This window comes from Coregonus clupeaformis, chromosome 23 (assembly GCF_020615455.1).
Source record: "Coregonus clupeaformis isolate EN_2021a chromosome 23, ASM2061545v1, whole genome shotgun sequence".
NCBI classification, from domain to species: Eukaryota; Metazoa; Chordata; class Actinopteri; order Salmoniformes; family Salmonidae; genus Coregonus; species Coregonus clupeaformis.
In genome coordinates this window covers 40,633,451-40,648,554 of record NC_059214.1, presented here as the reverse complement: position 1 = coordinate 40,648,554, position 15,104 = coordinate 40,633,451, and the positions used below count along the sequence as shown (strand labels likewise).

General features: G+C 45.3%; 1 protein-coding gene across 5 annotated transcripts in view; it reads left to right on the top strand.

Moving 5' to 3' along the window:
• The first annotated feature begins 1,156 nt into the window (after nt 1-1,156).
• LOC121536948 (leucine-rich repeat and calponin homology domain-containing protein 1-like) overlaps nt 1,157-15,104 on the top strand; it is a 104,312-nt gene continuing 90,364 nt past the window's right edge. For all 5 annotated transcript variants that reach the window (XM_041844623.2, XM_041844621.2, XM_041844622.1 and 2 more), the window contains exon 1: nt 1,157-1,459. In XM_041844623.2, the coding sequence (XP_041700557.1) occupies nt 1,243-1,459 (217 nt within the window). In that variant the 5' untranslated portion in view covers nt 1,157-1,242. The remainder of the gene's footprint in view (nt 1,460-15,104) is intronic.

The following is a 15,104-nucleotide window of genomic DNA, read 5'->3' as shown; positions in this document are numbered from 1 at the left end:
CTGCACCGTATTGAGGAGAGGATGGATGGGGCCATGTATCGCGAGATCTTGGCCAACAACCTCCTTCCCTCAGTAAGAGCATTGAAGATGGGTCGTGGCTGGGTCTTCCAGCATGACAACGACCCGAAACACACAGCCAGGGCAACTCTGGATTTTTGTTTTAGATTCCATCTCTCACAGTTGAAGTGTACCTATGATAAAAATTACAGACCTCTACATGCTCTGTAAGTAGGAAAACCTGCAAAATCGGCAGTGTATCAAATACTTGTTCTCCCCACTGTATAACATTTTTTTTTCACATGCGTTTTTCTGGATTTTTTTGTTGTTATTCTGTCTCTCACTGTTCAAATAAACCTACCATTAAAATTATAGACTGATCATTTCTTTGTCAGTGGGCAAACGTACAAAATCAGCAGGGGTGATCAGCAGGGATCAGCAGGGGATGTAATGTAAATGTAAAATGTAATGTAAATGGGATCAAATACTTTATTCCCTCACTGTACATCTCTGCCTTTCTGTCGGTGTCACTTTGTGAGTGTGTGTGTACTGTGTAGCCTCCATAGTGTAATCAGTGATCAGTATATCTGCTGATGCAAGCAGGTTATTGAAGTGCTTGACTCAGCACTCTCATTGGCAGTGAGGCTTCTCTCTCTCTATCTCAGTGTGTGTGTTCTCTCTCTCTCTCTCTCTCTCTCTCTCTCTCTCTCTCTCTCTCTCTCTCTCTCTCTCTCTCTTTCTCTTGCCCTCTTTCTCTCGCTCTCTGTTTCTCTCTATATCAGACTCAATGAACTCCAGGAATCCTCATCCAAGATATGATATGAAATGAATGATATGAAAAATGTTCTGTAATTGTAATTCTGTAAAGTTGTTGTGCCGGCCTTTCAATCATTCAAAACACATACTCACTGTGACTGCATCCCTAAGATCTGTTATTGTTCTGTATCACTCAGTTCAAATGAACTACATATGTAGGCTACAGTACAGATAGTAATGTCATATAGTAGTAGGTCTTGAAGATAAATTATGGCAGTTTTATATTTCGTCAGCAGGGGATGCAAAATCCTAATTTACCAGTATGCCGTTGGTCTGGCTAGAGTTCAACGTAGTACTGTAAATAGCGCAGTCGCAGTGGGAGCGGAGGCAGTCGAAGAGGAAATTCGCAAACCATTGGAGTCGCTCCCATAGTTTGTGCTGGGATACAGTCATCGCAGAGCATTTATTTTAAATAAAGCAGGGGCTAATATGGCGACGTTGGGACCAGACCCTCGTCCCCATTCCCAGCTCTCTTCTGCCTCGATACAAAGTAACATCAGTGGCAATAACCTGCCTCCCAACCGCGGCTTGGAAAGAGCGTTGGAAGAAGGAGCGAACTCCGGGTTTTTTAACCTCAGCGCCAGGAAACTCAAAGAATACCCCAGGACAGCATCTAACTACGATTTATCAGATACGGTGGAAGCAGGTAAGAATAGAAAATGCCGTATAATTATTCTGAATCTCTTCTGCTCCTGCGCCCAGCAGTCCCGACAAAGTGCATGGATTTTTGGAATTCAGGTAGTCTATTGGAGACGAAGGGTTTTGTATTCTGTGTAAGCGAGAACTTGATGTGTGGAGTTTGTTTGAATTAAGAAGTTTTCATTCAATTCCAGACAATTGAACGTAATGATGGGATAATTTTTATCGACAATGGACATGCGGTGCCTAGCGGCTAGCGCACGACTAAGCTTTGCCCTCTCGATGCGGAGAATCAGTTTTGGGACAGATGTTCAGTATTGTGCGTAGGCAACGAAATGTGGGCCATTATAGATAGCATGGCCATAATACTCCAACTAGGCTACCATAAATGCCCACGGTCTGTATGTTTATGGCAAACAATGACGGAACAGCACGCTGCCTTTTCCTTTGAATTTTGTCCGAAGAATGTCGTGGAAATCCCCATATTATTTCCCAGAATCGTACTAACCCCTTTTCGGTTTCACACTCACTGCAGCAGCCTATCCTGGACAAAGTTTCCATGGTAGGCTGTCATACAACCAGCAGTCACGCAATTAACTCCAGTATTTTGTATTATATACTGAAAAAAAAATTAAACGCAACATGCAACAATTTCAAAGATTTTACTGAGTTACAGTTCATATGAGGAAATCAGTCAATTGAAATAAATACATTAGGCCCTAATCTATGGATTTCACATGACTGTGAATACAGATATGCACCTGTTGGTCACAGATACCTTTAAAAAAAAGGATCTCGTCACGGTATTTTTGTGCATTCAAATTGCCATAGATAAAAAGCAATTGTGTTTGTTGTCCATAGCATATGCCTGCCCATACCATAACCCCACCGCCACCATGGGGCACTCTGTTTACATCAGCAAACCGCTCGCCCACACAACGCCATACACATGGTCTGCGGTTGTGCCAAATTCTCAAAAACGACGGCCTTTTATTGTCCCAGCACAAGGTACACCTGTGTAATGATCATGCTGTTTAATCAGCTTCTTGATATGCCACACCTGTCAGGTGGATGGATTATCTTGGCAAAGGGGAAATGCTTACAACAGGGATGTAAAGAAATTTGTGCTCAAAATTTGAGAGAAATAAATGTTTTGTGTGTATGGAACATTTCTGGGATCTTTTAATTCAGCTCATGAAACATGGGACCAACCCTTTATATGTTGCGTTTATATTTTTGTTCTGTATAGATTGGTTGGGCCATGCATGACTGTGCACTACAGCAGTTAAATCCATTGACCTGTCAGCAGTTTCAGTAGGCTTTCTTAATTGCCTGGAAGCCCGACGTTGAATTGCATTGAATTCTACGTCGGGCAGAAATGAGCATTTGAGTCAGGAAAGTTTCCTCTCACGACCTCTACAAGCCAGATTGTTGAATTCAATGCAATTCAATGTCGGATTTTCAGGCAAGCTTAATAAGTAAGGGCTGTCAATGGGTTTGACAGTAAATCCTAGTCTTAGTGTTTACCCTTTATGTGCATGTTTTTAGGACTGCACACAGCATCATACATGATTCAAGATGTTCATAGATGACCAGTAGGGTCAAATAATCATCACAGTGGTTGTAGAGTGTGCAACAGGTCAGCACCTCGGGAGTAAATGTCAGTTGGCTTTTCATAGCTGAGCATTGAGGTCGAGTCACTAATCTGTTATCCCAGTGTCACATTAATGGCCTGGACACACACACAGTCTTTGTGGGGACACATAATTCAGTCCCGTTCAAAATCCTATTGTCCCTAACCTTAACCCACAAACCTTAACCCTAGCTTCTAACCCTAAAACGAACCCTAGCTCCTAATTCTAACCTTAATGCTAAACCCCCTAGAAATAGCGTTTGACCTTGTGGGGACTAACAAAATGTCCTCAGTTGGTCAAATTTTAGTTTGTTTACTATTCTATACTTGTGGGGACTTCTGGCCCCCACAAGTATAGTTAAACATGTACACACACACATACACCAGAGGCTACAAACAGGCTTCTCTTCTGTCATCAGCTGTCATTCAGTCAGAGAGAGTGTGTCTTTACAGGCACACAGAACCACTATAACCAAGCCTGAGGAAGGGATTTGTCTACCTGACAGGCTATACTGATGACTGATGAGGGAATGTGTGTACAGTGGGGAGAACAAGTATTTGATACACTGCAGATTTTGCAGGTTTTCCTACTTACAAAGCATGTAGAGGTCTGTAATTTTTATCATAGGTACACTTCAACTGTGAGAGACAGAATCTAAAACAAAAATCCAGAAAATCACATTGTATGATTTTAAGTAAGTAATTTTATTGCATGACATAAGTATTTGATCACCTACCAACCAGTAAGAATTCCGGCTCTCACAGACCTGTTAGTTTTTCTTTAAGAAGCCCTCCTGTTCTCCACTCATTACCTGTATTAACTGCACCTGTTTGAACTCGTTACCTGTATAAAAGACACCTGTCCACACACTCAATCAAACAGACTCCAACCTCTCCACAATGGCCAAGACCAGAGAGCTGTGTAAGGACATCAGGGATAAAATTGTAGACCTGCACAAGGCTGGGATGGGCTACAGGACCATAGGCAAGCAGCTTGGTGAGAAGGCAACAACTGTTGGCGCAATTATTAGAAAATGGAAGAAGTTCGGTCAATCACCCTCGGTCTGGGGCTCCATGCAAGATCTCACCACGTGGGGCATCAATGATCATGAGGAAGGTGAGGGATCAGCCCAGAACTACACGGCAGGACCTGGTCAATGACCTGAAGAGAGCTGGGACCACAGTCTCAAAGAAAACCATTAGTAACACACTACGCCGTCATGGTTTAAAATCCTGCAGCGCACGCAAGGTCCCCCTGCTCAAGCCAGCGCATGTCCAGGCCCGTCTGAAGTTTGCCAATGACCATCTGGATGATCCAGAGGAGGAATGGGAGAAGGTCATGTGGTCTGATGAGACAAAAATAGAGCTTTTTGGTCTAAACTCCACTCGCCGTGTTTGGAGGAAGAAGAAGGATGAGTACAACCCCAAGAACACCATCCCAACTGTGAAGCATGGAGGTGGAAACATCATTCTTTGGGGATGCTTTTCTGCAAAGGGGACAGGATGACTGCACCGTATTGAGGGGAGGATGGATGGGGCCATGTATCGCGAGATCTTGGCCAACAATCTCCTTCCCTCAGTAAGAGCATTGAAGATGGGTCGTGGCTGGGTCTTCCAGCATGACAACAACCCGAAACACACAGATAGGGCAACTAAGGAGTGGCTCCGTAAGAAGCATCTCAAGGTTCTGGAGTGGCCTAGCCAGTCTCCAGACCTGAACCCAATAGAAAATCTTTGGAGGGAGCTGAAAGTCCGTATTGCCCAGCGACAGCCCCGAAACCTGAAGGATCTGGAGAAGGTCTGTATGGAGGAGTGGGCCAAAATCCCTGCTGCAGTGTGTGCAAACCTGGTCAAGACCTACAGGAAACGTATGATCTCTGTAATTGCAAACAATGGTTTCTGTACCAAATATTAAGTTCTGCTTTTCTGATGTATCAAATACTTATGTCATGCAATAAAATGGAAATTAATTACTTAAAAATCATACAATGTGATTTTCTGGATTTTTTTAGATTCCATCTCTCACAGTTGAAGTGTACCTATGATAAAAATTACAGACCTCTACATGCTTTGTAAGTAGGAAAACCTGCAAAATCGGCAGTGTATCAAATACTTGTTCTCCCCACTGTATATGCACTACATGGTGTATGATTAGAAAGTGGGATCGAGGAAGGGTCAAATCCAAAGTGTGCTTGGTTATGCTGCATGAGAAATCCCTTGATTGCAGTTGATTCCCCAGCAGTTGAAGTACCCCCTTATCCCACTGTTAATCACATGACATATGGCATAGAGATCAGCACCATTAACTGTGATTACAACATGAATAGGCTGTAATACTGTACCTAGAGAACGTGTCTCTACAGGATAGCACTGTCTGCCACTTCTGCTTCTGCAGTGAGACAGTTATCAAAAGTATACACACATTCACACACACATTCTTACTCGGCTTTGGAAAAGTCCCAAACGCAGTTTCATATTTGATAATCTGCCTAAAACCAAAAGCTTACTTCTACATGGTTCCTACATGTTAGGACCTGTGTGCAGACTGACACTGGTAATACTACTGTATGTGGCCTGAATCTGATGTAGGGGCCCTTTTAACTCCCTACCCCTATTTCCCTGTCATTGAGTTCCACTGACTGACATTGATCCATTTTTTTTATTTATTTGTATTTATTTATTTTATTTATTTCACCTTTATTTAACCAGGTAAGCCAGTTGAGAACAGGTTCTCATTTACAACTGCGACCTGGCCAAGATAAAGCAAAGCAGTGCAATAAAAACAACACAGAGTTACATATGGGGTAAAACAAAACATAAAGTCAAAAATACAACAGAAAATATATATACAGTGTGTGCAAATGTAGCAAGTTATGTAGGTAAGGCAATAAATAGGCCATAGTGCAAAATAATTACAATTAGTATTAACACTGGAATGATAGATGTGCAAGAGATTATGTGCAAATAGAGATACTGGGGTGCAAAAGAGCAAAATAAATAACAATATAGGGATGAGGTAGTTGGGTGGGCTAATTTCAGATGGGCTGTGTACAGGTGCAGTGAGCGGTAAGGTGCTCTGACAACTGATGCTTAAAGTTATGGCCAGGTCGGCTGACACATGGCCCAGGTCGGCTGACACAGCAAGGTGGCCAGGGGATCGCTAGCTATTACTAGAGGTGATAATTACCCTACTACTGTCTGACTGGGTCTACACACTGATAACATTACTGACAGTTACACACACACCTGCTGGTATTACTATCCTGGAATGTCACTTCTGACCTTCACATCTGCTCTGCACCCTACCTGACACACACACACCTACTACTGTGTCCACTCACTATAAACATCACTCAGAGTTAACACATACAGACAAGCACTGTGCCACACAAAGTGCCGACAGTTGAACTGAGCGAACATTGGAACAGTAGGCTACCATCCTCATCCTAGTGGTCGGTTTGGCCACTCACGCTGTTTATAGATATAATATAAACTGGTAAAGTCAGCATTGCTGGGTACATCATCATTGTGAATTTGCACTGGGATGACGGAGGGTACTATATTTGGATTAAAAAAGAGTTAATCTCAAATTAGCGGTTGCAATATTTTTTTTGAACTGTGTGTGTGAGTATGTGTACACAGATGAAGCTCTGTCTTACTCTTTGATATTATGATGGTCCTAAAAGTGTTTAGCCTAAAGGTCCTGTGGGTCTAATCAGATTGTTAGTAGGATTAGAAAGTGGAGGAGGAGGAGGACACTCCTGCAACATTACCATTCTGCCTTCCTGACCTCAGAGCTCAACTCACCCAGACCAGAGGGAAACCTTTTTTGGTTGTCTCCAAAAATAGCCTGATTGATTTTATAATGATTCCTAGGGGAGGTTTTTGAGGAAATGGGAACCAAACAGAAATGTAAGAAAGGCATCCGCTTCAGCTAGTGGCGAATGTTCCCGGAATGTTGTGGTGACGTTATGTATCTGATGGTAGCATTTTTCTCCATGGTTATTTATGTTTCAGAGTGTAATAGTCAGTTCTAGAGGTTTTATTGGCCTGTTCTGAGGAATGGGGCAGGAAAGGAAACCGCCTCCCACTCTATTCTAAACGACAAAGAAGGGCATTTCTGGCATTGTTTCACGCCATCCACACACATTCTGGAGCTACAGCCTGACTCTCTTTCTCTCTCTTTCTTGCTGTGATGTGATGTGAGATCTGTTAGGTCTCAGTCACACCAGTAGTGTTTGCTGACCCAGAGTACTGAGCACCTCAATGTAATTTGCGAACCGAGTGCGCAATGATTACATGTAGAATCGCATGAAAAATGAAGGCAGTCCGACGTCTACAGCAGGTGGTCCCTAAAACACAGCACACTGAACGATCGGCAGACGAACGAACGCAAGATCCACATTTGGTGCGACGCGTGCAAGCACTTAGACTGGTTCCCTGGTTCCTAAAGAGCCACCTCCCTCCCAGTGCTGTGTGTGTGATCCTGTGTTACGACCCTCAGCTCCAGTCTCCAGTCCAGCCCTAGCACTCTTCCTTCACCACTAGGCTGGCTGCCAGGATACACTCTGGTGCCCTGTAAACACACAGACACCTGCTTTAATTTCTCTGTCCCCTCCCTGGGATGTCCTGTCAGACGCGCAAGTACGTATGTCTCTCTCCTACAGGAAGCGGTGAATTCGCAGGAATGCAACCAGGGATGGGGTGTTAGGGTATTGGAGGGTAGGGTCTGTCTGTTCTGTGTACGGACCACACCTGAGAACTGTCATAAACCACAGCTGAGTGAAAAACACACTCGCACATCTACTATCCCCCTCTCTCTCACACACACAGACACACACACACACTGCCTATCTCTCTAGTCTCCAGCTCTCATTTTCTCTCTCCAATTCTATCTCCCTTACACACATAATCCATGTTAAGTCCTAGCCTGGGGAGGATAATATGAATCTAAGACAGACCTCATCGCCTCCACATAAGTAAACTACCTTCAAAAGTTCATTGTGTATCTTGTATGTAGCCTTAGTATGTATTTCTCTCTCTCAAACACACACACACTCTCCCTCATCCCTATATCACCAGGTCCCAGTCTAGATCTTAGACAAGACACCGTGGGCTAGGCCCCGTGACGGTAACCGTGGTGATGGGATAAACACGTTGTGGCGGGTGCTATGGTGGAGTATAGTCTGGGGACAGGAGGATAATGAGCTAATGCATTGTTAATGGAGCTGTTACTGGCCCTGTTCAGAGGAGGTGATGCCCCAAGAGACCAGGACAGAGATGGGCTGGAACAGCAGGAGATTGGGTTACACTATAGCAGGGGTTGGCAACAGGTGGCCCACGGGCCAAAAAATGTCAGTGATTTTTATTTGGCCCCCATAGTTTTTCGTAAAAAAAAAAGGTTTTAGTTTGGGGTCAAAAAAGACTAAAATCACCAGGAATTCAGCTAAAACTGAGTTAAATTTAGGAAATGTTCCAAAGTATTCCCACATATATATATATATATATATATATATAACACAGCAAAAAAAGAAACGTCCCTTTTTCAGGACCTTGTCTTTCAAAGATAATTCGTAAAAATACAATTGTAAAGGGTTTAAACACTGTTTCCCATGCTTGTTCAAAGAACCATAAACAATTAATGAACATGCACCTGTGGAACGGTCGTTAAAACACTAACAGCTTACAGGCGGTAGGCAATTAAGGTCACAGTTATGAAAACGTAGGACACTAAAGAGGCCTTTCTACTGACTCTGAAAAACACCAAAAGAAAGATGCCCAGGGTCCCTGCTCATCTGCGTGAACGTGCCTTAGGCATGCTGCAAGGAGGCATGAGGACTGCAGATGTGGCCAGGGCAATAAATTGCAATGTCCATACTGTGAGACGCCTAAGACAGCGCTACAGGGAGACAGGACGGACAGCTGATCATCCTCGCAGTGGCAGACCACGTGTAACAACACCTGCACAGGATCGGTACATCCTGCGGGGCAGGTACAGGATGGCAACAACAACTGCCCGAGTTACACCAGGAACGCACAATCCCTCCATCAGTGCTCAGACTGTCCGCAGTAGGCTGAGAGAGGCTGGACTGAGGACTTGTAGGCCTGTTGTAAGGCAGGTCCTCACCAGACATCACCGGCAACAACGTCGCCTATGGGCACAAACCCACCTTCGCTGGTCCAGACAGGACTGGCAAAAAGTGCTCTTTACTGACAAGTCGCGGTTTTGTCTCACCAGGGGTGATGGTTGGATTCCGTTTATCGTCGAAAGAATGAGCGTTACACCGAGGCCTGTACTCTGGAGCGGGATCGATTTGGAGGTGGAGGGTCCGTCATGGTCTGGGGCGGTGTGTCACAGCATCATCGGACTGAGCTTGTTGTCATTGCAGGCAATCTCAACGCTGTGCGTTACAGGGAAGACATCCTTCTCCCTCATGTGGTACCCTTCCTGCAGGCTCATCCTGACATGACCCTCCAGCATGACAATGCCACCAGCCATACTGCTCGTTCTGTGCGTGATTTCCTGCTTGACCGGAATGTCAGTGTTCTGCCATGGCCAGCGAAGAGCCCGGATCTCAATCCCATTGAGCACGTCTGGGACCTGTTGGATCGGAGGGTGAGGGCTAGGGCCATTCCCCCCAGAAATGTCCGGGAACTTGCATGTGCCTTGGTGGAAGAGTGGGGTAACATCTCACATCAAGAACTGGCAAATCTGGTGCAGTCCATGAGGAAGGAGATTCACTGCAGTACTTAATGCAGCTGGTGGCCACACCAGATACTGACTGTTACTTTTGATTTTGACCCACCCTTTGTTCAGGGACACGTTATTCCATTTCTGTCACATGTCTGTGGAACTTGTTCAGTTTGTCTCAGTTGTTGAATCTTGTTATGTTCTTACATATATTTACACATGTTAAGTTTGCTGAAAATAAACGCAGTTGACAGTGAGAGGATGTTTCTTATTTTGCTGAGTTTATTAGGTCAATAAAGTTAATTTGAATTGAAAGGAATGGAAATAATGGAATTTAGATGCCTCTACCTTTTTGTCTTGCTTTGTTGGTACAGCTGTATATATCCTCAATCTTCTGTTATTGGGTTTTTAATCAAATTCATTGCATCAGTGTGTGAGGGCTGTGTTTTGTTTAGTCTGGAGTGTCACCATGGAGCACAACACACACACACACGCGCTGCTCTAGAAACCGTTTGCTGTGACCCAGTGAGCGGCAGACAATGATGGATTAGTACTAGGGATTATGTGGGCTGGTTGTAATCCTTCCCTCCGCATCTGACATGTCAGTCCCTGGTAGGACTGTACTGGTACCATCAGACCGACACCTATAGCTCTACAGCTACACAGACACACCGTGACATTGTCTGTCTGACTGACTGGGTTTAATTGTGTGTGATGTCTGGTGTGTGTGGGGGCTGAGGATGGTATTCATGTGTTTAAATTTTTTTATGAGCTCTACAGAGAAATGTACAAACTGTAGAGAGAGAGGGAGAGGTATAGCGAAATAGACGGGGCAGGGAGATGGTATTAACTCCATTGCCATTGTGATGCCAGGGGCAGAATTTGGGTGGGGAGGTTCTAGTATATGGGGGTGGATGAGAAGGGCTTATATTTTGGAGGATGATTATTTTTAAAATGTTTTTAAAGGAGCTTATGTCTTCACATCATACACCCACCCACAGCCTTGAGCAAGTGCCAAATACTATCTAAGGTACATTTAGCACTATGAATGTTAGAATAACTTTTGGGGCTTTTTGGAGGCTCAATAACACGTTTGTTGCTTTATAGAACTCTGTTGTGGTGAGGGTTTGTAAATGTGCGTGGGGTATTTGAATGGCCTTGCTAAATATCATTGATTCTAGGAAACCACAAGCTATTTTGGTCATCCTGGATAATGGCTCAAGCCAGCGGATGACCCAAAACCATGCTGCAACGCAATAACACTCAGGTAACGTTGGTTGATGGTCAGAGCTGTTCTAATGGAACTGCTCAGGCATGTTTGGTTGCTGAGAGAGGGAGAGGTTCTTGTCTGTGTCGGATATGAGGTTCCGTGTTTGTTTCACGCTCCACAGGCTTGGTTCAAAGCTCTGCTCTGTGGATGCATGAGGGGAGAGATGTGTACAGCAGATGGGACCTGTATAAAATAGTTATCACCCTCTATCTAGTTCAATGGTATCGGGTCTGGGGAAGTCTCTCGCTCTCTCTCTCGCTCTCTCTCGGGGGTTTCTGTGTGTGTAATAAACACCCCTGACGTACTGGTGTGAGGTGTCACCAGAAACCCCCTTCTGAAGGGACAGTACTGTGTCTCCCAGTGTTCTCAGATTCACTTGTTCTCTTGAGTCGGGGTAGCAAGGGACGGAGGGAGGGATGGATGACATGTTGCAGTAGGGGCAGGGAGGGTGGTAGGATGGTGTGATGTAGGGCGGGGGGGTGCAGTGTCCCAGCATTTCCCAGCCAGGAAACGGCCTTAGCTGCTCCCCTTCCACACAATGAGCTAGGCGGGGAGGGGCTGGGATGGCTTCCTGCCTCTGTTACAGTACAGACCTGCCTCAGCCTCACAGCCCTCAGATACAAAACGTCACACAGACAGCAACACCATGTATCAGACCAGTACTGACCTGTAGGAGAGGAGCTGTTTGTGTGTGTTAGAGCCAGGCTGTGATGTGTGACAGGTGTTTCACTCGCTGCTCTGAGGCCCTGAGGCTGTCATGCCTCTACAGGTAGCAGCAGCCTCAGCTGAGTCCCAAATGTGGTGACCTCATCACTAAACCGCATCAGTGACAGCATGGAATAGGTAGGCAGAGAGGAGGGCAGTAAGCCTGGACATTAATTTGATAGGTACTTCAGCTACAGATTAAGACATCATTTAAAACCATTGAATTGCCAACTAACAGCTAATGCTGCTGTGTTGTTTCAGAGGTGGGTGTGATTAGTTTCTCTCTGGTATATGGAAAAGGTCTAGCGACAGATGGGGACAAACTCATGCATTCACAGCTATAAGGTCCAGTATACAAAGAGAGAGACATTCAAGAATAGCTCAGTAGCTCTCTCGCTCGCATGCATGCATGCACACACACACACACACACACACACACACACACACACACACACACACACACACACACACACACACACACACACAATGGGAGGCTCTCCTCACTACATTCTTTAGGTCTTACCTGCTGGTATTAATATCCTGGAATGTCACTTCTGACCACATCTGCTCTGCACCCTACCTGACACACACACACACATCACATGTACGATTCCACCATCATGTAACATGTATTAATAACATTGCAGTTATGTTAGAACTCAATAGGAATCAATGTTTGGGTAAAAACAGCGATATCTGCCTCCTCCACCAGTCCAGATTATTGTGTATGTGAGCCTGACCCAGATACTGTAGCCCAGATACACACCCTCCTGGTCTGTAGTGAATCAGTTGTAAGGCTGACCCAGATACTGTAGCCCAGATACACACCCTCCTGGTCTGTAGTGAATCAGCTGTAAGGCTGACCCAGATACTGTAGCCCAGATACACACCCTCCTGGTCTGTAGTGAATCAGCTGTAAGGCTGACCCAGATACTGTAGCCCAGATACACACCCTCCTGGTCTGTAGTGAATCAGTTGTAAGGCTGACCCAGATACTGTAGCCCAGATACACACCCTCCTGGTCTGTAGTGAATCAGCTGTAAGGCTGACCCAGATACTGTAGCCCAGATACACACCCTCCTGGTCTGTAGTGAATCAGCTGTAAGGCTGACCCAGATACTGTAGCCCAGATACACACCCTCCTGGTCTGTAGTGAATCAGTTGTAAGGCTGACCCAGATACTGTAGCCCAGATACACACCCTCCTGGTCTGTAGTGAATCAGCTGTAAGGCTGACCCAGATACTGTAGCCCAGATACACACCCTCCTGGTCTGTAGTGAATCAGCTGTAAGGCTGACCCAGATACTGTAGCCCAGATACACACCCTCCTGGTCTGTAGTGAATCAGCTGTAAGGCTGACCCAGATACTGTAGCCCAGATACACACTCTCCTGGTCTGTAGTGAATCGGCTGGGTGGCCTGTACTACCCTACCTTTAGGGACCTGGCCTACGTGATTCTCTCTGATGAAGAGACTGGAGTCACATGTTATTTCTGGGTTCTGCCCTAGTTTACTACACTGGGATAGAAGCACCAGGACACTGTCAGTGGATGACTTATTAGAGCACCACGTGTGATGTGTGTCTAGAAGGGCCAGCGCCACCATAGTCCAAGCTGTGTTTACTATTCAATCAAAATCTGCACGTAATTGGCATTTTCATGCAAATCTCTTATTGTAGGATTGACATGAAAGTCTGAGTTCCACATGCAAATCTCAAGTTAGGATTCAGCTCTTATCTATAGGAGTTTTGAGGTGAGCTGAAGACTGATCAGGTTATGTCACATACTGTAATTCAGACTGAAAGAGAAGATCATGTCTTGAATCTTAATGCGATCTGTGTTGTAGAATGAAGTGCCCAACATAATACGAGAGAGCGAGTGTGTGTGTGTGTGTGTGTGTGAGTGTGTGGGAGCCCGCGTGTGTGGGTATGTATGAGAGAGTGTTTGTGGGTGTTCTAATATTGCTCTGTTACATAACATGGTAATCTCCTAGTGTGCTGCTATCATTGTGGTACGAGAGGGAGTGATTGTGTGAGAGAGATGGAACGAGAGAGAGAGAGAGAGAGAGAGAGAGAGAGAGAGGGGGAACGAGAGAGCTGTGTCACACCATCTATCTTTACTCCTATAGGGCCTCATCTAGAAATATGGACACCTACACATCATGCCTTCACACAGGATTGCACACAAGCATTCACATGTGTGCACAGACTAATGTATGGTCACATCCATTCATACGTAAACAGTGGAGACCACCACTGGCAGTAGGCATCCTGTGTTGTAACTGACATCACACTAATCACACCATATTACCACTTTCTAGCAGCTTCACCCTCTCACCCCTTTGAAGTGTGTACTACAAAGTGACCTAGCGGTGAGGTAATGGTCTATCCCTCCTTCCCCCCCACCCCCTAACCCTGTGCAGTACAGTTCACTGAACCCTATCCCACATCCAGCGGCTGGCCCACTCCAGCCTCATACTGGCCTGTTATTGTCCCAGGCAGGCAGTCATTCTGCTGCTGTCAGTAAAAGCAGCTTGGTGTGAAATGAAATGCAGTGCGGTCGGTCTGTCAGTCGGCTAGCTGCTTTTAGCCACTGTACCTGTGGAGCGTTCATTTAGGGTCACATATAATACAGCAGCAGCAAGCCTTTTAGTCCTCATTCACTTCTTCACATATAGGCTACACTCTTAGAAAAAAGGGTTCCAAAAGGCTGTCCCCATAGGAGAACCCTTTATGGTTCCAGGTAGAACTCTTTTGGGTTCCATGTAGAACCCTCTAGGTTCTACCCGGAACCAAAAAGGGTTCTTCAGGGTTCTCCTATGAGGACAGCTGAAGAACCCTTTTAGGTTCTAGTTGTATATTCTCAAGTGCATATTTTCTCCCTTCTTGGCCTTTAGTATCATTTCCGTAGGTCTGTCATGCTCTGATGAGAAACCAAACAGTCAGTCAGCCCTAGACCCTGGTGTTGTGTTTTTATTGACGAGGAGATGTTGGTGGGTCCACTGGTTTTGATGTGTGACTGCTAGGGGCTGTGGCTAAGGCTTCTTGAACTAAGCTTGTTGTACAGTTCAGTGATGCAGACCTTTGACTGTTTATCTGGCAGTATTGTGAGAATGAGATGGCTCCCTCAGCCCAACTACATTGTTGTTCATCTGCAGCAGTGTACTGTGTGGCTACACTGGTTCTCAGGATAGGCTTTTTATATCACTGCGGTGTGTGCACATGTTTGTGGACCTAAAGTGTGTGTGTGTGTGTGTGTGTGTGTGTGTGTGACATAGACCCTGTCATTAGAGGTAGAGGGAGAGGCCTCTTCCTGCAGGACCTGAGGATGCAGCTGGAACAGAGCAGTTAAACAG